The following is a 26,577-nucleotide window of genomic DNA, read 5'->3' on the forward strand; positions in this document are numbered from 1 at the left end:
AACAAAGGCTTGATTGTCATTTTTACTCCCATGTTTTTGTCTTAAAGGGACTGTACGAAGTTTAAAAATGTTAAAACTAAGTATTTTCCTCCCCCTACATGTTCCAGCCGTGTCCCTTATGTGTAGAATGAGCCCAGACCTAATCCTACACTGTCACTCAAAAAGGTGTTAATTCGGTCCAAAGTGCCGTCATGCACAAGCTTAATATAGAAGCTGCAGTTACGCATACGACCAGAGGTGGCAGTAGTGAGTAAAAAATGACTAACTTGCATCTAGCCCCTTTAAAGCCGGAGTACCTGTTTTTCCTGTTCAAACTGTGACAGTTTTAGTTCTGGCCCAAACTCGTTTCTAGCTCTCACAATCCTTCTTGCATATAAAAATTGTTCAAGCAAATGATTTACATGCACATTTCACATCCATGTGCAGCTTTGAACGGGGGCAAAGTGAAGCAGGACAATGTAACATACTGTGTGGTGGCTAAAATAAATGTACTCAACAGCAACAAAAAGTCAGATAGTCCAGCTTTTACATGTGCAACATTGTCCATGGTTTCCTTATGCTGTTTTTTTTTTTTTCATTATCGCCCTTTTTAAATACAGGTGCACTGTTCAAAAAACAAAGGCACTCTCTGGTGAAGTTAAAATGCCTTTATTTTTATGCTATGTCTGGATGGACAAACCCCAACGCGTTTCAGCCTTGAAGTCCTTCATCAGGGGGACAAACATCATCACTGTTAGTCCATCGCTACAGTCTATGTAGCTAAAAGTAAAAAAAAAAAAAAAAAAAAAATACAGCCGCACCAGAGGCTGAAGACTCACATGTATAGGCAGGGGCGGACTGGGACTGAAAACCAGCCCTGGACTCTGACCAGCCTGGCCCAAATTAGCGTAATTGTGACACTTCCACAAATACATATTTTAACCTCTAACCACCCGCCTTCAGTGTGCATTTTCCCCAGGTCGACTTTTTATTTTTATTTTTTTTTAATTTTTTTATCATCAGCAAAAAGAACTGGAAAGGTGGTCATAGAAACAGAAGCAAAATAATTAATATAAATAATAAATAATAATGGTCCCAAAATTGAACCTTGTGGTACGCCATACTCCACGGAATTCGTTTTAGATTCATATTTTTTTAATACTAGGCTTTACCCAAATCTAAAAGCTTCTCGACTGGAGAGCAACAATGTAACGCCTCATTTGAAAGCTAAGACCTACAAAAGTGATCACGTCATTTTTGTCATATTTTTGACAAAAATGCACTTTGTCATAATTACTTCAAACAACTAGCACTTTAAGGTTTCGTTGAAATGTAAAGTGCAATATAAATAAAATGTATTATTATTATTATTACATTTTTGTTGTTTTTTTCATTATTGTTTCTATCATTTTTTGTTGTGTTTTTCTCACGTTTTTGTTGCCTTTTCATCACATTTTTTGTCACTTTTTTGTTGCTTTTCCAGCACATTTTTTGTTTGTTTTCATCCTCTTTTTCTCGCTATTTTGATGTCTTTCTTTTTAGCTTTTTAGATTTGGGTAAAGCTCAGTTGAGGCGGGACCGGTGGCCCTAGAGCCAGTGGCCCCTCTGTGCTCTTCCAGAATGGACACATGGCCAGTCCGCCCCTGTGTATAGGCTACAAATACTATTGCCTATATTGGCGAAGCGCGGTAGCCTGCATGGTTCGAGGGCCAAGACTTTTTACCAATAGTTTCCCGTAACCAACACGCTTGGGCAAATATTTACGCTCAGTATGAATGTTTCTTATAATGGCCGCACTTGTATAATGAAAAAAAAAATCCATCTTTTAGTCCTCACTCTGCAGCATTAGCACATAACCACAGGAGAGATAGAAGCGCGCGGGGAGAGAGAGAGAGGGAGAGAGAGAGAGAGAGAGAGAGAGAGAGAGAGGGAGGCGGAAAAGGAGGGAGGGAGGGGGAGAAGAACTCGCGAGGGACCTCTGCTGCTCGCGCGCGCCTCCTCGCTCGCGACGCACATCAAACGGCGGGAAGGCTCCGTGTCGGTGACAGCAGCCAGACGAGTGGAAGACGGAATAAACGCAGCAGTAGCGAACGACACAGGGGAGACACACACACACACAGAGAAAAGAACAAAAAAAGAGAGAGAAAGAAGAAAAAGCTCCAGCAGGTTTTCCTCCCAGCGAGCGGCGGCCAGGCAGTTGTCGAGTCGCGGCTAGAAGTTGTTTAGCGGTCGGTGAGTCGGTCGGTGAAGGCGCCGTACGCTGCTGCTGTTTCGCCGCTGCTGCGTGTGTGTGAGGGGCTCGGCGCTTGCTTTTCTTTTTTTTCTTTTTTTTTTTTTTGCCCACCAGAGGAAACGCTTATGTGATGGGTTTTTGGAGCGAAGCCCAGCACTGCTCTCCTTGCTTCGACAACGGGGGGAAAAAAAACGGGCTAGCGACGAAGTTTGCCTCGGAAACAGCGGGGAAATAAAGGGAGACGACTTTTGACTTGGATTAAAATCACTTCTTTGACTTGTCTTTATTCTTCTTTTTTTCGTCCTCCGTGGTCTCTACATAAAACATGCTAGCGCGCGCGCACGGATTGTACATGTTGCCCGGTTGAATGGCTTTACTTGTGGATCGTGCTTCTCCCCTTTGCCCGAATTTGGAGTTATTTGCCCCGCATTTAGGTCAAATGACCGTCTGATGTCCGAGCTGCGTGTGACGAGCCATACTGTGACATGGGTAAAACCGGACTCTACAGCCTCCTGTGCTTCATCCTCCACTCACCTTTTCTCATTTGTGCACATGGTAAGTGAACACGGAGCATTATCTGTTTAATTCCAAAAAGGCATGAGAGCTAATCTTTAAAATGCATGGCGTTCGTTTTTTATGTGTTTTTTTTTTTAAATATATCACGCTTGAAGGTCATAAAACAGTGCAAAATTGCTTTACAGATGAAGTCCGAGGTAGGTTACAGGTCGCACGTGTTGTATTGAAATGTTTTTTTTAGCGCATAACGTCTCCTAAATATTTCAGATTGGGTTGGGGAGGTAAAAAAAAAAAAAAAAAAAGGAGCCAGCATTTTCTGTCAACTGCAGACTGATCCAAAGCAACAGTTTCACATTGCCTCATCCCTGCCTCCGCTGTCTCTCTCTCCCTCTCTCTTCCTCCTCTCTCCCTCTTTCTCCCCCCTTCTCCTCCTCCTCCTCCTCCTCCTCCTCCTCTCTATCTCTCATCCATATGCACTGAAGCCGCATTTACGGAGGTCCCTAAAGATGTGAGCGTGGGGGAGGGCGAGGACGTGGAGATGCCCTGCGCCTTCAAGGCGGTTGGCGCGGCACCCATGGCTCTGGAGATCCAGTGGTGGTACCTAAAGGAGGAGCTCCCCGAGGAGGAGCTGCTGCTGCTGCCCGAGGAGCTGCAGATCAGTTCGCCGGCCAGCAGAGCCAAGGTAAACCCCCCCACCCCCCCACCCCCCAAGGCCGGTCCAACTCCAGAGAATACACCGAAAAAAGTGGGATTTCTTTTATTTATTTTTTCTCTCGACACTCTATCCCCCTGTGGTTCGGCTCGGGAACTTGTTACATCAAACACGACTGACCTTTAGATGAGTCGTGTACGTTAATGATCGCTCTATGAAAAATAGATGAACACATTTGTATTTGTGAAGCAAGTGAGGCTTTTTACCGGGGGGGCATGCGATTCGTCGCACAGACCTGGAGAGAACATCAGTTGTGTTTGTGCGTTTGACACAAAACGGGCTTTAAAAAAGTACAAAGAGAAGAACGGCTAAATGGAACAAAAATATCAGACCTTTTTTTTTTTTTTTTTGCTTTTTTTAAACTGCAGCGAAGAAATCGGTCCACTGCACAAATTTGGCCACAGACATCGCAGGGTTGCTAAGCTTTTTTGACGTGCAAAGCAACACAACATTATTCCATGCATATAAATCTTATCTTATAGCGCCTTTGATTCAGAAATAACATATTCCACGGCTGGTAGAGGAACATACCTGGACATGGCTTATAAAATATGCATCAAACACGAGGCATTATGCAAAAATACACACAAGCAGAGATGCAAAGGCCATGATCCCGCCACACACACACACAAATTAGAAGAACATAGTAGGTGACTTTAAACAGACTCTGATTTAAAAGTTTAAAATTTTGAACCAAATGTTTTGATGTGTTGCTACAGTGACAGTGCCCGTCCGCAAACACTCACACAATATCTGTACCTGACTAGGGCTGGGTACCGTTAAACTATACCAGTATCGAAGAAAAAAAAAGCTACTACTGGTATCGAAAAAGATAAAAGTATTGAGAGCAGGTACAGAAAAAAATAGGGACCAAGTTTCGATGCCTGTTGGGTCCAGGGACAGCATTAAAGGAAGTCATTGTTGTTCTCGTTTCTGGTTCTTACAGATGTTTTGGTATAGATAGCGGAAAAAGTATCATTTAGGTATCGGTATCGTAAACCAAGTATTGTTAAAGAACGGGTATCGAAAAAATAATATTAATAATGACGATATCCAGCGCTATATCTGACACCTCCCATGATATCAAGTGACATCACATCATGTAAATTGTTTTATTTCTAAACCATTTGAAATATATATAAGTAATTATGCAGCAAACAAACTATGACAAAAAAAATACAACAAAGGAGAAAGAAAAATGAAAACTAGCTGAGAGTTGAATGCTTTGCTCACAACACACTGGGCAACCAGCATAGATGTTATATAAAAAATAAAATCCAAATGACCCTCAGGCAAGTCTTGGGCACAAAGAATGAGATTTTTTTTTCACAGAAGAAGCTGCAAAACTGACTGTGTGACTCATGAAGCTATTTTATCAAGAGTCACCCACTGGGAGATGCCAAGTCCAAGTACAAACAAACACAAAGTTATTAAAAAATTCCACCAAAATCCGAGCTCTCAAACAGCCCACTCTCCGACACGCTGACGACAAACACGACAAGGACTTGCTTGAAAACGTTTAGGCCCGCATAATGGAATGGAAAACTTTAATCTGCTCTAATCCCCCCTCCTGTCAGCGCCTTGCCCAAAGACACAACAACATTTTGTGCTCAGGCAGAAAACCCACCTCCCTGGTTTCTTGGCGAACACCAAAATGACTGCACCGCTGTGAGATTGCACAATCCTGGACGAGGATAACTACTGTTTTTGAATTTTGAACACAGACGATGCCGCTCGTGAAAGACCTGTCACAACAACACATTACAAAGTGGCATGTATTGTAAAAACATTAAAATACGAAGGATTTGCATCACACAAACTGCATTTGTACTCTAGCCAGTCAGTGTTCCTGCTCAACACTCAGATACAATGGATTTTGACTTATATATTGCGACACATGACAAAGAGAAAGACAATTTACCGCAGCTTGGATTTGGAGTTCCATCAAAAGTATCCCACTAGCGCAAATAAACGTCCCAGTCAATAAATACAGAGCCCAAAAACGAATGTAAACATCCCCTTTAATGGACGATAGTTTGTGTTTTCCTACTAGTCATAGTCAGTCGTCCGTAAAAAAAAGGACCTGTTGCGTAGTGATCATGGCCAATAATCACTTCCGCACACATGCACAGACATTTGGCAGCCGTCGATTCGCAGAAACGCCGCCGCTTATCGGCTCGTCATCGCACCCCCGCCGATACGCGTCTGACCTTGCGCGCCGTTTTGTTTGTCATTACAATCAGCGGCCGAGAGCGCGCGTGCCGTGCGGGTTTGTGCGTGTGTGTGCGTGCCGCCGCGAATGCAGAGAGGGCACTTGTTGGTTGGTTATCAACACCATTACATTCCTCTCAGGTCCCTCCGCCTAACACCGCCATGATAGGATATTGTGGCAGGACGCGCTGGGAATTAGTTTTCCCTTCAGCATGACAAATCAACCCCCGAGTTCTCTCTTTCTTTCTTGCCCCCACCCTCTGTCTCAGTCATTGCGAGACTCGGAGACAATCACATCTGCGGCGTTTCCTCTGCGGGTTTAAGCACATTAAAACATGCAGTGGGGAAGAGCGGGGCGGTGAGTGTGTGTGTGTGTGTGTGGGGGGGGGTAGGTTATCAATGGTGCCTTTGAGAGAATGTATGCTGCCATCTCTCTGCTGCTGTCTGCCTCTCTGACTGACGGAGAGTGTGTGTGTGTGTGTGTTTGTGTGGGGAGAGGGGGGGGGGGTGAGCATGTCTCGTTGCCGGGGTTATATAACGGCTCATATCTTGTTGCATCTGTGCCATTTAAAACTGTTTTCCCTTTTTTTTCCCCCCGCAGATTGTTCCGAGGGAGGCCACGAAAATAAGCGTAAGTGCTCACTTTCTTGTTTGCGCCTCACATCTTTTGCTTTTACACCAAGCGTTGTAGATTCCTCGAGTTTAAAACAACAAAAAATCTTTCATTCGGAATCTCTCTCTCTCTCTCTCTCTCCCTCTCTGATGCTCGCACGCTATCAGAAGGTGGGATGTTATCTGCGCCGGAGATAGAGCGGGCTTTCATCATCTCAGAGCGTTCTGTAAAGCTTGCTCTCTAGGTATCGCGGAATTTGCCTAGACTATTTGTTTTCCTCATCGCCGTGAAATAGCGGTGCAATTTCGTCCTGACAGTGAAGTTTAACTCCCCATTCTGAAAGGTCCTACACCACGCATTATTCAGGCTTTATGAAATACTTGTAGGTGCTTTACCACTGACGCGTCGCAATTTATAACTTACGAAAACATGTTTATGTATAGAAGACAGGTAAGTTTAGTTCAACCCTGTTTTATGAGCATACACAACGCCTGGACCCGTCCTCTGCTGGCACGGAAAGGAGTGGAGTAGTTTAAATGAAGCTGAAACCAATAGCTGCTAGCTAGCAAGAAATTATTCGAAGTGGAGGTCATAATGTGTCTGTTGTAGCTGTCAGGAGTTTATAAACAAAGCACCACTTCATGACACCGGCAGGTGGAACTGAATGTTCTGAGATCTTAAGGAGACAGACTGAATACGAAGGATCACTCAAACATGCATGAATAAAACAACACAAAGTGAGATTTCCCATGAGGGACCTGCATTGGCTAAAAGAGAGGAAAGTCATTTGAGGAGACTATGGGCCTGATATATTTCTCTTGCTGGGCCTTTACAGCGGTGCCATTGTTAAACATGTTTTGACAGGTTTTGCTCTGATAATATGTTGCGTTTAAGCCGATAAAGGGCGCCCTTATTAGGGGAAATGGAGGCTGCGTGAACTAATGTGCCGGCCTGCTGAGCAGCTAATACTGTGTCAGCAGCCCATGCGTTTTGATGCCAGAACCTCTGCCTTTAGTCATAAAACATGATCATGACCTTCACGCAGCATGCCGGACTGTGGTGGGCATCTCATCTCACTTTCTGCCATTCAATGTGTTTCACTGCGCCATGTATTATTCAAGAAACCTCTTATTTGTTTGATTGTTATGTTTGTGTTTGATCTTAGCTTGTATTTGCCTGAATCTCAGCGAGCTGTAGTTGATCCAAAGAGAAATGTAGCATTTTGTAAATGAGAAGCTTGTTGATCTAAACAACTCCCAACGGTAGACAGTGTGGGTTTGGAGAAACACACAGCAGAACCACGGGGACTAAATGATGCACTTATGCAAAAGGGGCCATTCCTTTGAATACTAAAAACAGAGGTCCATAGAGGTGTTGACATATGTGACAGTAAAATGGCCCACATTTTGGTTTAGTTGCCTAAATGGAAGCCAGCCTACTGTTCTGTAAACAAGTATTAGCCTTAGCCCTATTCATTTCGGGGGGCTTTAACAAATGGATTCACCTGAACTAGCTTTGAATACAATTCTAATAAAAATCTGCCAGGCTAACCTAACTACTTTTTAATGAAGCAATATTCTGATAAAGCAAATAGCTGGAATAGTAGTTTTTAAACTCTTGTTTTTAAGCGTAGCCATTGCCTCTGTCTGCTTGTTCTAACTTCCCACGGTAAGCTACTGTAGCTAGTCTCTTATTCTATCATTTATACAAATATGCCTCAGGATTTCCAGAGCAGTGTTTGGGGCTTAGCGCAAACCATGGCTCACTCCTGCACTGGAAAATACTTGTCGAGGGGTACAAACTCTCACACAATGTGTTCGAGAAGAGACAGACGAACACAGGCTATTTTTAGCTACAATTCTTCTAGTGGAATGCTAATTGGAAATCTTCCATGTAGAAATGTAACAGTGTCAATTATAAGTATTACTGAGAGAAGACACATTGCGATTTCATGGTTATTGATGCCGTTTTGGACATCTAATTAAGGATGCTATTTTCTTTTGTTGCACGGCTGAAAAGGATTGGATATTGTTTTATCTAGATATTCGTCATCCCAGGGCAGCTGTGGCCACAATTGTAGCTTACCACCAGCAAGCATGTAGTTGAGTGAGTGAATAATGAAGTACTTTAGGTATCTTGAGGAGCAGGGTTCTGTTAAATAGGACATTTCTAGGATGACATCCATTGACTCCTAATTTTAAAAACGCTTACTCTGATGGCCCTATTTCTACTGTTGGTTGGGTTGAGAATCTAAAAGTGCTGATTCACTTCCTCAGAATGGGCTAGGAGTCTGTATTTTTGTAACCATTGCATGCTCATTTTGTTCAAATCATCCCAAAGCCAATCCACAAAACGTCAGAACAGATCGCTTACGTTTGAGATACGGTCCATTATCTCACTATATTGATCGAACCTCACCAAAAAAAAGCATAATTTTTCCTGTCTCCAATTTCAATTCAGCACTGCTAGCCTATTACTGAATTTGGGCTTTTTTTTTTTTTGAGAACGGCGTTATGAAGATTCTCATTTTAACAGAGATTGTTAACAAGAAGTGAAAATACAGTCAAACAATACGCACTAGACGACAAGCAAGGTCTGATAAATCCAAACAGGTGGAGCATTTCATTTTACAAAATCCTTTCTTCAGAGGCAAAGTTGGTGACTGAATATCAAACATGTAAAAATGCACAGGTGCTTAACATTACTCAGACATCCAGGTAGATTGCAGTCACCAATTTAGCCTCTGAGGAAGTGATGTGGTCGGTCATGAAATGTCGGCTGTGTGAGATTATGGATAGTGATAATTTGCGGATGATTTTATGTTCGCCTCAGTTTAGAGTAGGGGTAGGCAACGTCAGGCCCGGGGGCCAAATTTGGACCTCCAGCATAAAACCTTTGGCCCCCAAGAGAATTTTTAAGAAACATTTATTCATAAATTAGAGACCAAATATGTGAAAAGGACTCTTAAATGTGGAAAATACTGTCAAAATTTTCACATTTCCCAGAAAAACACCCCATTAGGTTATGTATTATGTGCAAAACTTATATTTGTAGAGAAAAGGTGCTTTACTTTGGGCTACAATTCTGAGTTTCGGCCCTTGGTGTTTTGGCAATGAAGAAAATCGGCCCTTGCCTACCCCTGGTTTAGAGGTTCTTAGCGCTAACTTGACGCTGTACTTTCCTGCAGACGGTGCGCGTCCAGGGCAACGCCATCTCGCACCGCCTGAGCTTGTCCAAAGTGAAGAAGGAAGACGAGGGGATCTACGAGTGCCGCGTGTCCGACCTGTGGGCCGACGAGACTCAGGAATTTACCGTGCACGCCACGCTCCGAATCACCCGCGCCGACGCCATGGTCGCCGAGGAAGCCGTGTCCCACATCCAGAACCGCTGGCCCCTCCGGAATTCCAACGCGGGGCTGGGAGCGGGCGGAGGGGGAGTATCTAGCGGCGGTGCAGGCGGACGGGCCACCTCGGAGCCCAGCCCGGGGGGACCGGGAGGGCAGAGGGCCGGAGGAGGCTCCGGCGCCAAGGGCAATGGCCCGCAGCAGGCGCAGCCGGGCCTCCTGCCGTCCATCTCCTCCACCACCGCCTCCACCGGGGTCAAGTCGGCCGCCTCGTCTCCCCTACCCGGCTCCGCGGCGCTCTGGCAACAGCTCGGAGCGGGTGAGTCTCGCCGTGACCCGCAATCCATATCAGCGTTTTGCATCGATTAGTGCCGAGGGTGGAGGAGGCAATAAGTTTGAGTAGGTCGCTGAGTAGACAGAGTTATCAGCAGAAAGCGCTCACTTCTTTTGCCATCATTTATCGCACACCAGTGTTCCTCAAGCTGCGGTACGTGCACAGGCTTCTTCTGCTGTTCTTGTATTTACTTTCATTTAGCATCTACTACTTTTTAGTCCTAGTTTAGACCTTGGCTTAGTCCTGCTGTTGAGCTAGATTGAGATTTTGTGCTTCAGAAAGCTTAATATATTTACTTGGTGATAGAAGTTTAAAAAATACTAAAGTAATGCTAAAGTGAATGTGTGTTTAATAAGATGTAAGCTAGAAACAGGATTATTAAGCTTTCTTGGCATAGCAATGATGCGTTCATTGTAATTGTGATGTGGATGATTTGTCACTGAAGTCACAGGAGCCATTAGTATGCTTACCCATAATTACCCCATATATTACCTTATAACAGTTCAATCAGTTAGATCTGTCTTTGAAAACTAAATTAGGTTCAGAGTCAACAAACTGACGGTTATTAAAAAGGAATTTTAGCTGAAATTAACAGGCAAGGTCTTGGTTTTCAGAATACTGTGTGACTATTTCATCAGAATGAGGGCAGTGCACATCTGGCTTCATTTTCTTTGGATTACAGAAATATGGAAGCTAAAATAAAAAAACAATGCCTCTGTAGTATTGAATCTAAACTCGTCATTTTCTCCCTCAGCTCTACCCTTGAGCTAAAACTGTTCCCCACCGCAGCTTCTCCACTCGTCCTCCTTTATTTACAAGAAGCATCGTATTTTCTACCATCCTAATAAACCTGTTTACCGGTTCTATTTTCAGTCAGTGCCTCCCGGTGAAAGATGAATCATTTACCACTGCTTACTGCTAATGAGTTCACCTGTTACTAAGTGTCTGGGACGTGCGAGCGCTTGTCACTGGCTGCCGCATGTAGCTCCGGCATGGGGGAGAGAAGCGGAGGTTGAAATATATGCCTCCTTCTTTACTATGATTCAGCCATTCTAATAGGCCTTTTAAATCTTTCCCACTCATGTTTTTTTTCACCGTCACGGCTTGGGACCATCGGTTATAGAGCCACAGTGACCCCTAGTGGCGCCCGACAGAATGATGTCTTGGCTTTTTTTTCTCCTTCTTTCTCCTTCCCCCCTTCCCCGACTGCTCTGCATGCTGTGCGAGTCCAGTCGCTGGTCGGTTTCTGTCTCAAGGTTCTTCTGTCTTGCCCGATCAAATCTTGTAGCTTCCGACAGGCTGTTTATCTTTCCCTTGTAGACAATTTTGACTCTGTGGCATTCTCTCTTGTACCTGTCTCCGAAATCTGATGCTGCTGGCATGTTTTCAAATGTTCCACCTCGGAGCGTGGACTCAGCACATTCTTTATACCCGCAGGTCGTGTTTTGTTTTGTTTTATTTCTCTTACGGGGATAAACGATTGCTGAACAGCGTTGATTTCTTTTCTTTTTTTTCTGTAATACATTCGCAATCATATGTGCAATTCATGTTTGTAATGGTCTAAAGGAAAGAGTTTAGTAGGTTTTTTTTACACAATAAGACGCCATCGACACCGGATATTTAATAACATAATACGTTTCCGGCAGATAGGGCTGGGTGCCATTCCATTTTTTCCCGATACCAGTACTTTAAAGGGACTATACCTAATTTTGAACCTTTTTAGTCTAAATGCGACGAAATGGGTATTTTTGCCGTCACAGCCGTCCATCGGTGTCAAAATGTGATGAAAAAGGTAAACCCCTTTTCGTCACATATTGACTATTTTGGTTGACCGTACACAACATCAAAGAATTTTTCACAAATGACTACTTTTACAATATCCTTTTGTGGGGCAAAAATGATTTTACCACACAAAAAGAAAAAAAAAATCAGGTATAGCTCCTTTAAAGGCACTAGATGCAAGTTGGTCATTTTTTGCTCACTACTGCCACCTCAGGTCTTATGCGTAACTGCAGTCTCTATAATAAGCTCGAAGTCCATGACGGCACTTCGGACCCAAAGTAACACCTTTTTGAGTGACCTTTTTTGTGTTGAAAAGGTCTGGATTCATCCTACACATTAGGACATGGCTGGAACATGTAGGGGGAGGAAAATACTTTTTTAATTTTTTTAAATAATTTTTTAAACTCCGTATAGTCCTGTTAATACTTGGTTTTCAAGACTTATTCGAAAATATTTGTCATCCAGAACCATAAAACAGAACAATTATGTGTGGAATCTGCAAATGTTTATTATCGGATTTATCTCATGTCAAGAAATATGTTAAAAAGGGGGAATAATTTGGGAAAAATGGGGGAAATTGTGATAAATTGTGGCAAAAATATAGAAAAAAAAACATGCAACAAATGGGGGGGAAATATTAGTAATAAAAAATGAGCAAAAATAGGGGAAACAAATTGGGAAAATGAGAAAAAAAAGAAAAGAAAAATGGGGCAAACACAAGGCAAAAAAATTGTAGAAAAAAAAAGGGAAAAATCATTTATTTTCAGCTGAAAAAGTCACTTCTTTTAATGCTGTCCCTGAACCAACAGCATCAAAACTTGAATCTAGGTTCCTGATTCTGTTCTTTAATTTTTTCTATCGCAGTAGTACCTAAACGTTTTTCCCGATTCCATACTGCTATCGTTTAACGGTACCCAGCCCTACCCAGAGGACATCGTTGAAATAATTGCTGCCTTAGCGATTTGCTAATTGCCACCGTTCGAAGTCAGATTTTTAACTAATTCGCTTCTACTTTCGCAGCCCCGGAGTCCACCCGCCGACTATTATTTTAAAAGCCATTATGTAATTGTGTTTCTTTCACGGCGTAGGAAATAAATTGAGGCGGTTTCCACTATTGATTTTGGCTTCACTTATGATTCCTGGCTGTGGATGTCTGCATTATGGCAGATCTGGGGCTCGGCAAAGCTATCAGCAAAGATCAAGAGAAAGAGAAAGGCACCAAAGGTAGTGTAGCTGTCATTCAGAATCTCTTTTTTCCTTTTTTACATTCATAATTCAAATGTTTAATAGTGCATAAAGCAAGTGACTGTTCAGGTTCACTCGTCAAAAAAAACTAGGACTGAACTCGAGAGAATTAAAGTACTTCTAAAGGAGTTGCCGTATTTTGTTGTAACTCTCAGGGTCGTGGCGGCAATGATTTAAAAAAAAAGCATCGATTTGTCTGGCATGAATTGCAATCGTGATTAGATTTTGCATTATTAAAGACTGAAAGATGAAGATGGCACTTCTAAACGTGTACTTGACAAGTCTCTTAATAGTCGAGGTCTTAATATCCCCTTACCAAATATGAGCCGTGTAAACCCCTAGATCTCGTTTGCTGGTTGTCCCCAGGGTACAGATTAAATATGGCAAAGCCTCTTTTTTCTTTGATGTTTCCAAATCATCAAACTTAGTAGGTTGTTTTAAGTCCAAATTATAGCCTCATCTTCCTAGTAAAGCTCATTTATAAATCAGATCAGTTTTGGGAGAATACTTTGAAACTGTATTTAGTTAGAGAATACTGAATACTCACCTCAAATTGTTTTTAATAACGTATTCCGTTGCTTTGTCCAATCAGAGTACTGTATTCTGAATGTGTCCTTTCACGTTGATTTGCATAATTATATTAATTCATGATGATGTTGATGTGAAGATGATGCTTAGGCTACACTTGTTATGAACTTATTTACCAAATGCAAAAAAGCACTTTACAAATGACCACAGCCCAGACGGACATAACATGACTTCACTTTTCCTGGCTGTTTAGTTCTCTTTTTCTTATTAATGTTATGATTATGAAACATAAACTTAATGATTGAGAACTGTGAGGTATTCCTTTGATTTTAGTAACTGTTTTCTTAATACCCTCAAATGAAAGTACCTGAATACAGATTTTACCCAACATTGTATAAATACATGTTGTTACTCAACACTGTGCACTGTATTAGTTGTATAACTGAAGCACATTGAGTTACACTTGTGCAGCAAAGGTGTGCTGTTCATTAAGTTGAGCTGAGTTGCAGAGGTGTGGGCGTCAGCATGAACAGATAATAGCACAAAATAACACATGTTGTGGTTTGCAGAAGATGTTATAGAAGCAGTAATTGCAGTCTCTGTGATTTGCCTAATGCATCCTTTCACAATGTTGATTAGTTTGCGAGATTGTCCAGCCCTTGTGCAAGCGGGAAAGTCTTGCATTGAGAAGCCGCTAAAGCAATCTGATGCAATGTTTTTGGAGTAGGAATAAATAAAGGCCTTAGATAAACGCTGACCCGACCATATATTAGATTTTCACATTGTGCAAAGGAGAGTAAAACTGTCATTTTCCCGCTGGGTTCTCTGTAATCAAATAAGAAGTAGCATTCAATGAGTTTCTGTTTCATTGGGTTTTCTCACAGGTGAAGCTGAGCTGGACAAAAGCGAGTGATTGCGGGGCTAGAAGAACTGACCAGTCACCACTCATTATTATCACCAACTATAGGATTTTAAACGTGTATTGGGTTATTTTTTTGTACATACATAGGAGTGATTAGTAAATTCTTCCAAGAAAATTGCGTTCAGTGTTGGGTTCGTCCCTAGCTGCTGCGACTGGGTGTGTGTGGCGCCGTTGTGGGCCAACCTGACCAGACTGTTTTTGGAGGTAGGGGTAGAGAAATCGTAAGAAACCTGGCTGTCTTCAGCGATCATCTGTAACAGTGCAGCGCCTCCTGGGTTTGTCCCTGTTTCAGAGCGTGGTGTCCTACACGGGTCAACTCCTCCTCCTCCCTCTTCGTCCTGCGCAGCTCCCTCCACACCACAGCAGTCTTTCACCATCTTCTCCTCGTTTGTTCCTTTTTCGTTTCCTCTTGTGACGCCTCCACTGTGCTGCAGGTGTGGGGGCTCTTGCTGACTCTTCAGTGTTTCAGAAGAAGACATTTGTAGGTCTCAGATGTCTTTAGATCATACGCTAGCTGTTTGTTTACTTTAAAAAAAAGCTGGGTCCTTCATGGCTAGTACGGACTCTCTGCAGTAAAACAAATCCACTGAACCTCCACAAAAACACAGCAAAGATGTACAAAAGTATCCAGTGAAGCAATATGGAGCCCAGGAACTACAAATGCAGTTGGCAGAAAAAGGCAAAAATGCGCCGCTGTACCAAGAGAGAAACCCCAACCCTTGATTTTGATTTTCTTGCCTAACAGTTCTAATTCCGCCTTGTTTTGGCTCTTAACTAACTCTTTATTGACTGCCAATGACGTCTATAGACGTCAATTAGGTTTTTCAATGGGAACAGCTGCAGCAAAGCTTTAGGCACATTTTAGGTAATTGCACCTATTTTCTACGGACGATTACTAAAGAATGGAAAGAGGTACAAACAAACTTTTTTTTAGATGAAAGAAGAGTGTCTAATCTTTCTTTTGGTGGGTTTCGTGTTGACATAGACCTAAACCAAAATTTTCTGTGGGTCTTGAAAAAACAGTCAAATTACTTCTCGCAGTGGGGAGCGGATTTGAAAATGGCTGGCAGTCAATGAGTTAATTACTCTTAAATCTTGATTTTATCACAGTTTGACCAGGAAACAAATTGCTCTAGATTTGCATTGCAATAATATCATCATAATCCACCTTAATACAAATTGTGATCCATCTTGCAATTTGTATTAAGGCAAGATGCTGAATCAAGATGTGATTCAGCAGGTGAGTTGTATGATCGCTGTGAGGAAGTAAAGTGGAAGAGATTTGAGTTTTCCAGATGAGAGTTTGGCTCAGCGAGAGCGCCTGAATATGTCTGCCTTACATGGCGTGTGTGCGCGTCCTTTTGATGGCAGAAATGACTCGAGCTTGATGGATCTCCTGCATATTCATTGTGTATTCATGCGCCGGAGCCACACCTCTGTCACTCGGGTGCCATCTCTTTTGATCAGGGAGCACTTTGGTTGACTTGTGTATGAACGTGTAACAGGGACTTATTAGAGCCGGTGCCAGCAGGTTGCCAGATGGTGCAGCGAGAGGAAGGGAGCGAGACGAAGGGAGGGCGCATGCAGAGTTGTAATCTACCTTCTCCCCGCGCCTCCGCCTGCCCCAGTTCTGTTCAATGAAGCGTACTTGTGAATAATTAAAACTCATCGAAGACTAGTGGAGCTGCGGCTGATGCTGAGAGCAGTTCACCGAGGCTGATACGCTGCGCGGCAGATGCTGCGTGGAGAACTGAGACGTGCAAACACAATGTGTGGCTATAAAGGGCCTGTACTTAGCACTTCACAGCCATGTGTTTGCATTATAGTAGGCATAAGTGCTGGGCTGTTCACTTTCCCAAGGGTCTGCAAGAGAACCAAACAGGCTTCTTTGCCCGGCTCCTAACTATGAGGCGCACTTGGCACCATTCTTGAGGAGTTGTGAGCGACACAACCAGCTGCTCTCATTGGTTGCCAAAATCCGAGTGAATCAGTGTGAAATATTGAATAAAATGCTACTTTTGTTGTGAATTGCTTCATTGGAATTTGCATGAAACTAAAGACAAGATGCTTTTCTCATAAACTCTTGGGCTAAAGAAGGGCTCCGTCATGAGAAAATGTGTAGATGTTCGAAAACTGTCTTGAATTTTGCAATAACATTATAAAAGAATTCTATCTTATTTCAGATAAATTGCTTGAAATGTCCTTGAATTAAAAGAATAGGCCATTTTTAAATACTGAGATATGTTCTAACCTAGCTTAGACGAGTTGATATGTAGCTGTCTGGTCTTTACGCGTGCCCTCAGTCACGTAAACAGAGCACAGACGCCGTTAGCATTTAGCCTCTCCTCTTCTCATCTATGGATCCAAACGGAGGTGAAGCTAGAAGCACCAAGCTCTTTTTAATTTTCCCTATTTAAAGATGGTTACATGAGCCTGTACACAATCCTAATATAGTCGCACAAAATGAAACATGTCAATTTTCTAAGTGGATAAAAAGGGGAACTATATTGCAAGGCGTAGTAATATTACTATTAGATAAAAAAAAAATGCTGACTTTGAGTAGGTTTAGACTGTCTCATGGCTAATGGAACAAGCTTTAATTCTTTCAAAATAAGAGATATTTACTTGTACACTAAAAATAAGACAAAAACCCTTGAAATATCACAAAAAGTCAAAGGCATGAAACATCATACTTGTTCTATTGCCGATTTGATTTTGCAAAGCACGCCATCTTCTCGTGATAGGTACAGTACCGGTCAAAAGTTTGGAACCACACTTTATGTAACAGCTTTTCATTATTTTCAACAATATAGACATTTTATGATTCTCATTGAAGACATTAAACTATGAATGAACACATGGGATTATGTAGGAAACAAAAAAAGTTGAACAATGTATTTTGTATTTTAAAGTCTTTGTAATTTCACTCTTGTCATTTTCTCAATGAGCTTCGTAAGATCGTCATCTGAAATGGTTTAACAGTCTGTGAAGTGAAAAAATATTTCTGGTGACGACATCGTGCAGCTCATTGAGAAAATGTCAAAAGTGTGCAAAGCAGAAATTAAAACAAAAGGTGGCTATTTTGAACAATCTATTCATAAGTTAATGCCATCTATGAGGATCTACAATGTAAATAGTGTTGACTGTATATATTGTACTGTATTGCTGGGTTGCAGGTGACATCACAGCGTTCTAAAGTCCAATTCAAATTGTATGGAGAAAAAATTATTTTGTTTTTGAGGAAATTTTTGGTTTTGTACAGAGAGATCATGGACCCAGTGAATGATATTAATGAATCATGATCATTTATGTAATTCAAACATTTTCTTTTGAGCTATGACTTGTGAAAGTGTAATGCTCTTAATTTTTTCTATTTTTTTAATTTACATTAAATCATTTGTACATATATACATTATTTACTTACATTCTTAAAAATTCATGTTCGCTTCGTTTAGCCTTATTTTACTTTTACAGGTACAGGCATTTTACAGGTTCCAATTTTAGCAAGCCATAATGTAACTCTATGACAAAAACAAATGAGAACAAAAACAACACCAAATAACATAAACAAAAAACAAAGGAAGACAAATTAAACAGAGATGAAAATGACAGCATTAATTAATGAATCAATTCTTCATATATGTTGATTAGGTTTATTGATTTTTTGTTTGTTATACGTTTGGTAACGTCCATGTGGTTTTTAATCTCGATTAGGAGTACTTTGAATATGGGTTTGGATTGTGAGAATTTGTGTATATGATATTTCCCTAATAGAATAAATAGGGTGACTATTGTTTCAATTTTTTTGTTTTGGTGCATGAAATAGGTTATTATGTTTGCCAACTTGAAGGAGATCGTAGTTGACCATTTTTGGGATAAATAGATTTCAGTGTCTTTCCAGAATTTGGAGCTTGATGATCAGGAGTAGAAGAGGTGGGTGACATTTTCGGTGAGCGTCTGACAGAAGCAACATTTTGAGACAAGTTCATTGGTAGGATAATACCTTTGTAGTATTTTGTAATGTACTTCACTTATTTGGTTAATAATACAGAACTGAAAGGGCTGTATAATGCTCTTAATAGGAAAAACTGGCTGGGCCCGATGACATCAGCACATTCTAGAACCTGCAACTCAGCATATCACGATTAAAGACAATAATTTATAATAATAACTTTTCTCTCCCCATTTAATGCATCTTTACAGAGTCTATGTGAGACAAAAATCTGGAGCATTTTGGTTAGGCTTTCTTTTGAGGAAATCTTTAGAGAATATAACCTTGGCTCAGGCGTAAGGTCAAAAAACATAACACACCACCTTACAGCTCTCAAAATCACACAGAGGCACTGCACATTACACATACTCCATCTTTAAAAGTCTAAAGCCCACCTGACGTGCTCCAAATTAGCCATAATTTACCATTCATACAAGTCCCATTTCTGATCTTTTTACTTGCCGTCAATATCAAAAGCCGTTTTCTTCCAAGTTCTGGATAAGGGTCTGATTGATCCGCACACGCACTTGGATTAGCTTTACTCCTCGCCCTAGCTCAGCGGGCAGCGGAGGGACAAAGCGTCGCCTCTAAATGATAGGTGCTTGTGCAGGTGATGGAGGCATTACAGTTGCTCTGATACGCGCTGTTCGAGGTGGGTGAGCTGTAGAATTGGAGACGTGCGTTAAGCCTCTGTTCTGGAGGCTTTGATCACTCTTTCAAAAGGCGCCTCACATGGGCCGCGCGGAGAAGACTTTATCAGAGCTGATTCCTCCGCACTAGAATGAAGCTCTTTTTCTCTCGCTCTCTCGCTGGAGCCTCTACACTACAGCCTGCCAGACAGTGGGATCATCAGGTTGCCTATTAAAGTGAGCGCGTCAAAGCGGCGGCTCATGTGTTGGAATGATTGACACTTTGATGTTTATTGGTGTGTGCGCCGGGTTCTGCTAATGCTACCATAATGGTGTCAGCTCAGGATCCCGAGCGCGTGACGTATAGGCTGGGAAATATGGGGGAAAACAAGATACATTTCCTCATGTCGATCAATCTAGATTTTCTATTTTATTATATGTTTAAAAGTAAATACGTCTTTTACAGCAATTCGCCTACATTTCATTAAAACACAATACAAAATATTCTAGCAGAGCGTTACAATAGATTATGTTCAAGCTAAATGTGAACCTCTTTTGTACAAATATGTCTGCCAAGTCCTGAGTCAAGTGGTCTGGAAGTGGGTGCCATGTTTTATAGAAGGTGCTCAAATTACCCTTTATTGGAAAAACCTCAACCTCTTAAACCCCGCCTTAACCAAGCGCATTTTCTCCAGTTCACCAGTTAACCCAAGCTTCTAAAAGCTTCTGGGCTGTAGAGTTTACAGCCTATAGACCCTTTAAATGCTGACATCATCTGGAGGCAGGAAGTGATCAAGAGAAATAACATTAAACTAAAACTAGCGATTATAAGTGTAAAACTACAACTAAAAGATGTGGTTCTGTTGGTCCAAGAGGAATGACATTTGAGATGATAAAATAAGTTTTATTTCCAAAAACGATAAACATTTGTTTGTCGTTACCATGACAACAGCTCCAATGGAAATAGATAGATACAGACGGCATCTCGTCATAGAAGGGGGCGTGGCTTCGCCGAGGGGGAAAATAGAATCTTTAGAGAAACACAATTTTCCACTCTTTTTAGCCATTTTCTGGTGGAATATCAACTTATTCATCACATAAATAAAGTCAAGTGTAAATCGGGCCCATATGGATATTTTCTCACAGCAGATTGTTCTGTAGAAATGAAAAAACGGCAGTTGTAGCAAGCGCTAGCTAACCGTTAGCATTAGCCCGATGCTAACATGTAGCATCAAGTTAGCATTCTCCGTTATTTATGTATTTATGGGCTGTTTAACCACTTTGCTCCTCTCCATGTCTTTGTATCATTATTTAGTAGAAACTATATCAATAATTCAGCATTTGTTACAGTAGTTTTTGAATAATTAGAGAAAATTTACATTTTTTCAAAATTGTTTTCCCCCTTAACTGTTTTAAAAAATGACCATATATGGGCGATTCCAGAAATGCCGTGTGTATCTATAGGAATCACTTCCTGCCTCCAGATAAACCTGGAATCATGTTTACAAAATATTAAAGGGTCTATAGGCCAATGTAACACCTTATTTGAAAGCAAAAACCTTCAAAACTGACTTTTTTATTGCCGCGTTTATGTCCCATTTCTTACGTTTTTTTGGTAATGTTTTCGTAGTTTTATTTGTTGTGTTTTTGTTGTTCTTTTGATCATGTCCCTCCCACTCAGCCCCGCGCCTGCGCCATCCTCCTTCATCTGTCTCATTTCTCTCTTTCTGCTACTGAACCTTATTTGACTTGTATCTGATGAACTGCGTGTGCATTTAGACGGCTTCTTTTCTCTTGTGATGTGGTGCGTTTGCTTCTTTTCCACGTGGACTTTTAGGAGTCACGTTGGTGAACCGGGAGCTCAAGCTCATTTCTGCAGAGCAGCTCGTTCTGGGCAGAGAATTCTTTTCATATTCCCCAAATCCTCTATTGCTATAAAATTGAAAATAAATATATAAATTGAATGTATCTGACTTATTTTTGGTTCATTCTACCCTCCACCTGAACCCAGTACCTTTTCTCCAGTTTGGCTTTACCAAAATCTAAAAAGGCTCAAATGGCACACAACTAGCCTCTATTTAGCTTTGGATTTCTCAGGAACCGAGGCACGTAGAATTAACCTGTTTTCACTTACAGAGAGCTTAGAGCAGGGGTCACCAACCTTATTTCAGCTGAGGGCTACTTTAAGAGCATTAAGTTGTTCGAGGGCTACCAGTTAAAAACAAATCCTAAAGACTTAAACGTACACTGTTCACTTATAGGATATTGACCCCATATTATGTTAAAATAGCTTTATTTTAAACTCATACTGAGTCACAAGAACCGAAATAACTGTAATTTTAAGAATTAGATTCAAGAAAATGAAGTGTTTTACACTTTAGAAAAAGTCCCAAGGGCTACTGGACATGCCCCAAAGGGCCCCTGGGTGCCCGCGGGCACCACGTTGGTGACCCCTGGCTTAGAGTCTCACCTTTCAAACGAGCCATAGCATGTAGCTATAACATAGAATAGGCTGTGGTGCTACAAATATCATGGTCTGGAATGTTGGCACTGGACAGCTAAATCCCCAAAACAGCGCAGCATTCAATGTGTAAAATGGGTAACATCTGTTGTAAGTAATAATCATAGTTTTATTTCAGTGAAGCAGCAATTTAATGTACAAAAGTTGGGAAGAAAGTTTTATGTAATGAACTTAGTGACATGGGAAAAGTTATATAGAATTCTGACTCAGTAGTTTCTCACTGGTATAGATACAGACGGCATCTTCGGAATTGCCCATATGGTAATATTCGAAGCAGCCAGAGGGAAAACAAGAAGGGAAAAGAATACTTTCACCCTTTTCTCCACCATAACTTTAACAAATGCTGAGTTATGAATATATTTTTTCTGCTAAATAAAGATACAGAGACATGAGAGGAGCAAAGTGGTTCAACTGACCATTAATACAGAAGAAACGGACGATGCTAACCTGGAAGCTACATTAGCTTCATGCTGCATAATATGCTAACGTTGACAACGAGTGCCGATTTCCAATTCTACTAAACAATTTGCTTTGAAAAAAAAACTCAATTTGGACTGGATTTTGGCTTCATTTTATTGGTGTATGATAAATATGTCTATAGTCCGAAAGAAACAGCTAAGAAAGTGGAAAAATTGTGACATTGTCACAGTATCACCTGGCTAGAGGGATCACCTATGTTACATGATTTAGTGGTGGGGGAAACCGGAGTAAACCTAGGCAGACACAGGAAGAACAGGCAAACTCCACACAAAGGCCAAGTGGGAATCAAACCCAGGACCTTCTTGCTGTGAAGCACTAGTGCAAACCACTGCCCTACCGTGCCATAATATGTGTCACATGCACTTTAAAAGTCCCTTTACCAACCACCACCAAAGGTTTACAGAGCAGCGTCATCTGTCCTAGCAACTCGGACAGCCTTTAAACTGACAAACCCCCCAAGATGAAACAAAGCAGCAAACATATCATGACACTATCTGATACAACAGCTACTTTGATTAAAAAGCACAGTGCCAACATTTTAGACTGACTTTGTATTTGTATTTTTTGTATTTTCATTCAAATTTGATTTTGTTTTACAGCCCTCATGGTATACACTTAATGAATCAAAACAAAAAGTTTTCAGTCATCCCTGAAATACAAGACGCCCACAGTTGGATTCCCTGTAGTGATACATTTGCCATTTATAAAATTAGGCTCTGTGCCCTTTCTAAATAATATAATGTCGTCATCATAGTGCACTGTCACTGTATTTCCAACCCAGAAGAAAATATAATGACCTCAGTTATGAAAATGAAAAGGGGGTATTGTCAATATGATTGCCTACTGCGTGGTCCCTACTGGTTTCAAAATTGATGTCAAAATTACACAAGAGCTACCATCCATTGCTTTAATTTGATCCAATTCTGAATTTTTACATTTTTTTTTTGTCTATTCATTACAAATGGAGCTTTCATGCTGATTAAAAACACAGTAAATCAAAAAAAGTGTGTGAAGCACTAGAATTTATGTGATAGCTTTCTTAGTGAATGTAAATATTTTGGCTAGAATATGACCGATATATTGATTCAGCCAATCTTTATTGCTGACACGATCACTTTTTACGATATAACCTCATGGCATAGGCTCATATTTTGTCCGGGCTCTCAAACTCTTGACACATGACACTAACTGATTTAAAGCAAGAGCAAGTCAAGAGCATATATAGGCAGTTATAAGAATCAGCCATGCATATCTGCAAAATCATATGCATTGGCAGAGTTCCGCTATCAGCTGCTTTTGATTTCAGAAATCAATACTGACATGAGGAAAAAGGTCCTATATCGGTTTATCTTTAGTTATGGCAGTAAATGTGCATTCACAATGGCAGAGTCGGGACGTCACCCGATGGGACTCCCACATTTGTCCCACATCACCAGGCCTTAAGGCTTTAACTGGGCTGCAGCAGGAGCCTAGGCTGCTGTTTGAGCGATAAATTAAAGCTCATGTCCCTAGAGGCCATAAGCGCCACTGCACGTGTCGTAACATGTAGCGTTTTTTTTTTACTCATTAATTGTCCGTGAGAGTAAATACGCTGACAGAAAAGACAAAGGGAGAGAGGGATATTGTACATTGTGCCACAACTCAATGACACAATGGAAATATTTTCTTTCACTCAAATTGGCTGGACATACTGTTTGCCTGTTAGCTTCTTCTTCATGATTCCATTAGTGTGTATTGTGCATCCGACCTGGAGTCAGCGAAGTTACAAGGGTGGTTTTCTGGACAGAGACCCCAGGGGGAGATGAAAGACCCCCAATCATCCCATTAAGACTTGTACTACCCCCAGAGGGACTACGAGAAGGATTTATTAAGGTAAACAAGTTACTTCGTTCTTCTCAAGTGTAATTTAGTTAAAATAGTGACTGATGCATCACACTTTTCATTCATTGTGACAGCGAGATCCGCTATAGTCTGTGTCTAGAAACACAAGATCGGGCCCCAAGAGTCACAGTTACATGACACTAAATACAATGTGCTGTGAAAAGGCCTCATTGCAATTTATTTCCACTTTTGCAACAACATCTCGACTTTAGTAGCTCCTATAGATTCCAAACTTGAACAAATTTTTAGATATCTAATTCCTAGCCTGCAAAAACAAGTTTTAATCTTTTACAGATTTTCTTTTTCACTTATAAATTAATTCATAAAAAACTAAGAAAAGTTTCCCATTGAATGAAATCTTTGAAATTAATATTCCAACAAAATAAAACTTTTTTGTCCCTGAAAAGAAAATGACAGAAAAAAAAAATGTCGTCATATTAATGTCAGTAAAGATGCAAGATGGCCATTTTATACTCACTACTGCCACCTTAGGTCATATATATTAAGCTCGTGCATGACGGCAATTCGGACCCAAAGTAAGAACTTTTTGAGTGACAGTGCAGGATTTTAGAGGCAGTTGTGGTGAATATGTCTGGGCTCTTTCTACAGCTTAGGACAGTGCTGGAACATGCAGGAAGAGGAAAATACATAATTCTAACATTTTAATCTCTGTATAGTCCCTTTAACTGAGCACATTTTCCCCAGTTTACCCAAATCTTAAAGCTTTTCATAGTTTTTTGTTGTGTTTTTGACGTTTATTGTTGCTTTTTCATCACTTTTTTATTGCTGTTTGGTCACTTTTTGTTGGTGTGTTTTTGGGCCATTGGTTAAGGTTAACGATAAGGTATGCTTTATTAATCCCCATAGGGACATTCCTTCTCTGCATTTGACCCATCCTCAATGCCGCTGGAGCGACCTGTAGGAGCAGTGAGCTCCATGATGTGCAGCCAGGGTGGTGGTCAGAAACACCTGGCTGGAGGATTCACCTATTGTACATGTGTTTAGTTGTAGGGGAAAGTACCCGGAGGAAACCTACGCAGACACAGGGAGAACATGCAAACTCCACACAGAAAGGCCCCGTCCCTCGGGTTAATCGAACCCGGACCTTCTAGCTGTGAAGCACGAGCGCTAACCGATATGCTACCGTGCCGCCATTTTTGGCATGTTTTTTTGCGATATCATCCTCCTTTTCCTTGCTATTTTGACGATTTTTTTTCCCCCAAGAAGCTTTTAGATTTGGGTAAAGCCAAACTGGAGAAAATGTGCTTGGTAATGGCGGGGGTTAAGAAGTTAAGGGTGTTTCAGCTTTAGTTCAAGTTGGTGCAGTCCAAGCCAGCGGAGACAGAGAAGTGTCTGCGTGAGTAAAGAAGTGAACAGAAAAGAGCAGGTGCGGCAAAATAGAAAAAGACAGGCGTGAGCGATCAATGTAGAAAAAGTGGATAAATAATATATGTTTCATCTACATAAATCGGCGCTGACTGTGGAGATGTATCAGACTCAGACTGTGTGCGCAGCGGCCCATGTAATACTAACATCCTATGAGTTGAGCTAAAACTCTGTTGGCATGTGGACTGGTCTAAATGATTAAAGTCCTGGGCCGAAAGGAAGTCCCAGCACGCCCCTGCAAATTCACATCCTCTGGTCAGATTATGAGGACACGGAAACGCCGCAATACTCTATATGTAGTCTCATTTGGGCTTGTAATTAGACGTGACAAATGACTTAGCATCAGCGTTCAGTTGGCAAATTTGTAATGATTAAAAAACAATGTACCCACTAAGTGCAATTTGTAGTCGCAGTGGGTTGATGATGAGGCTAAAAACTTCTGGGAGAAAGTCTGACAGTAAAAAAATACAAATCAATGTGTGTGTGTAGGGAATCAAGCCAAGCAGCAAAACGTATTATTTGTTGAGCAATACCAGTCTCCATAGCTTTTTTGAGGTTGAGTAGTGTACTGCGATTTAATAATGGATGGATATTGTCGCGTCAGCGTGTGCCGCATCCTTCATAAAATATCAAAATGTGATAGAATATGATATTTAACTTCATTTCCCCAGCAGACAATTTATACCCGCGGCTTTGATCAATACTGCTCCTGCTGAACATGACCTTTAGATACACATCCTTATATTTCCTGATGCATGGGCCGATTTAGGAAGCGGATGTTTCTCTAAGCCCCTTGTGAATATTCTATAGGGGCCCCAAAAACACATTCCCCATGACATTTTGCTTTGTTTAGTTTCTATATATTCTTGGAAGATGTAATACCAGCTTTGCACTTTTGTTGTTTTAGTCGGAGGATTGTGAGGAACAAGCATTTACATACTTTTTCTTTGTTTTTGCTTTGGCGCAATACGGTATTATTGTAATTGGAAGGTTGTGTTTTAAAATTGCGAATTATTTAATATCCTGCAAGATATAGAGAATGGGTTGACAGTTTTTACGGAGAGTGGCCGAGCTAAAAACTGTAGTCAATATTTTTTTTAAATCTGTAACAGCAGGTGGATTACATTGTTGAAAGTGATGAAATACGAAACATTTCACCCGCTTTGCCACTGTTTGAATGTTGTGTGAATGAATTCATTATGTTTGCAGCATCTGGAAAAGGACTGTGTAAAACTAATAAATTATAAGGTACTGTTGTTGATACCCATTTG

At 41.1% G+C, this 26,577-nt stretch overlaps 1 protein-coding gene across 1 annotated transcript in view; it reads left to right on the forward strand.

Moving 5' to 3' along the window:
* The first annotated feature begins 1,964 nt into the window (after window positions 1-1,964).
* The window catches only part of vstm2b (V-set and transmembrane domain containing 2B), a 69,185-nt gene continuing 44,572 nt past the window's right edge, over window positions 1,965-26,577 (forward strand). The window contains exons 1-4 of the mRNA XM_079554758.1: window positions 1,965-2,767; window positions 3,211-3,410; window positions 6,253-6,282; window positions 9,452-9,926. Of these exons, the coding sequence (XP_079410884.1) occupies window positions 2,698-2,767; window positions 3,211-3,410; window positions 6,253-6,282; window positions 9,452-9,926 (775 nt within the window). The 5' untranslated portion in view covers window positions 1,965-2,697. The remainder of the gene's footprint in view (window positions 2,768-3,210; window positions 3,411-6,252; window positions 6,283-9,451; window positions 9,927-26,577) is intronic.

Source organism: Gobius niger, assembly GCF_951799975.1.
Source record: "Gobius niger genome assembly, chromosome: 4".
Taxonomy (NCBI): Eukaryota; Metazoa; Chordata; class Actinopteri; order Gobiiformes; family Gobiidae; genus Gobius; species Gobius niger.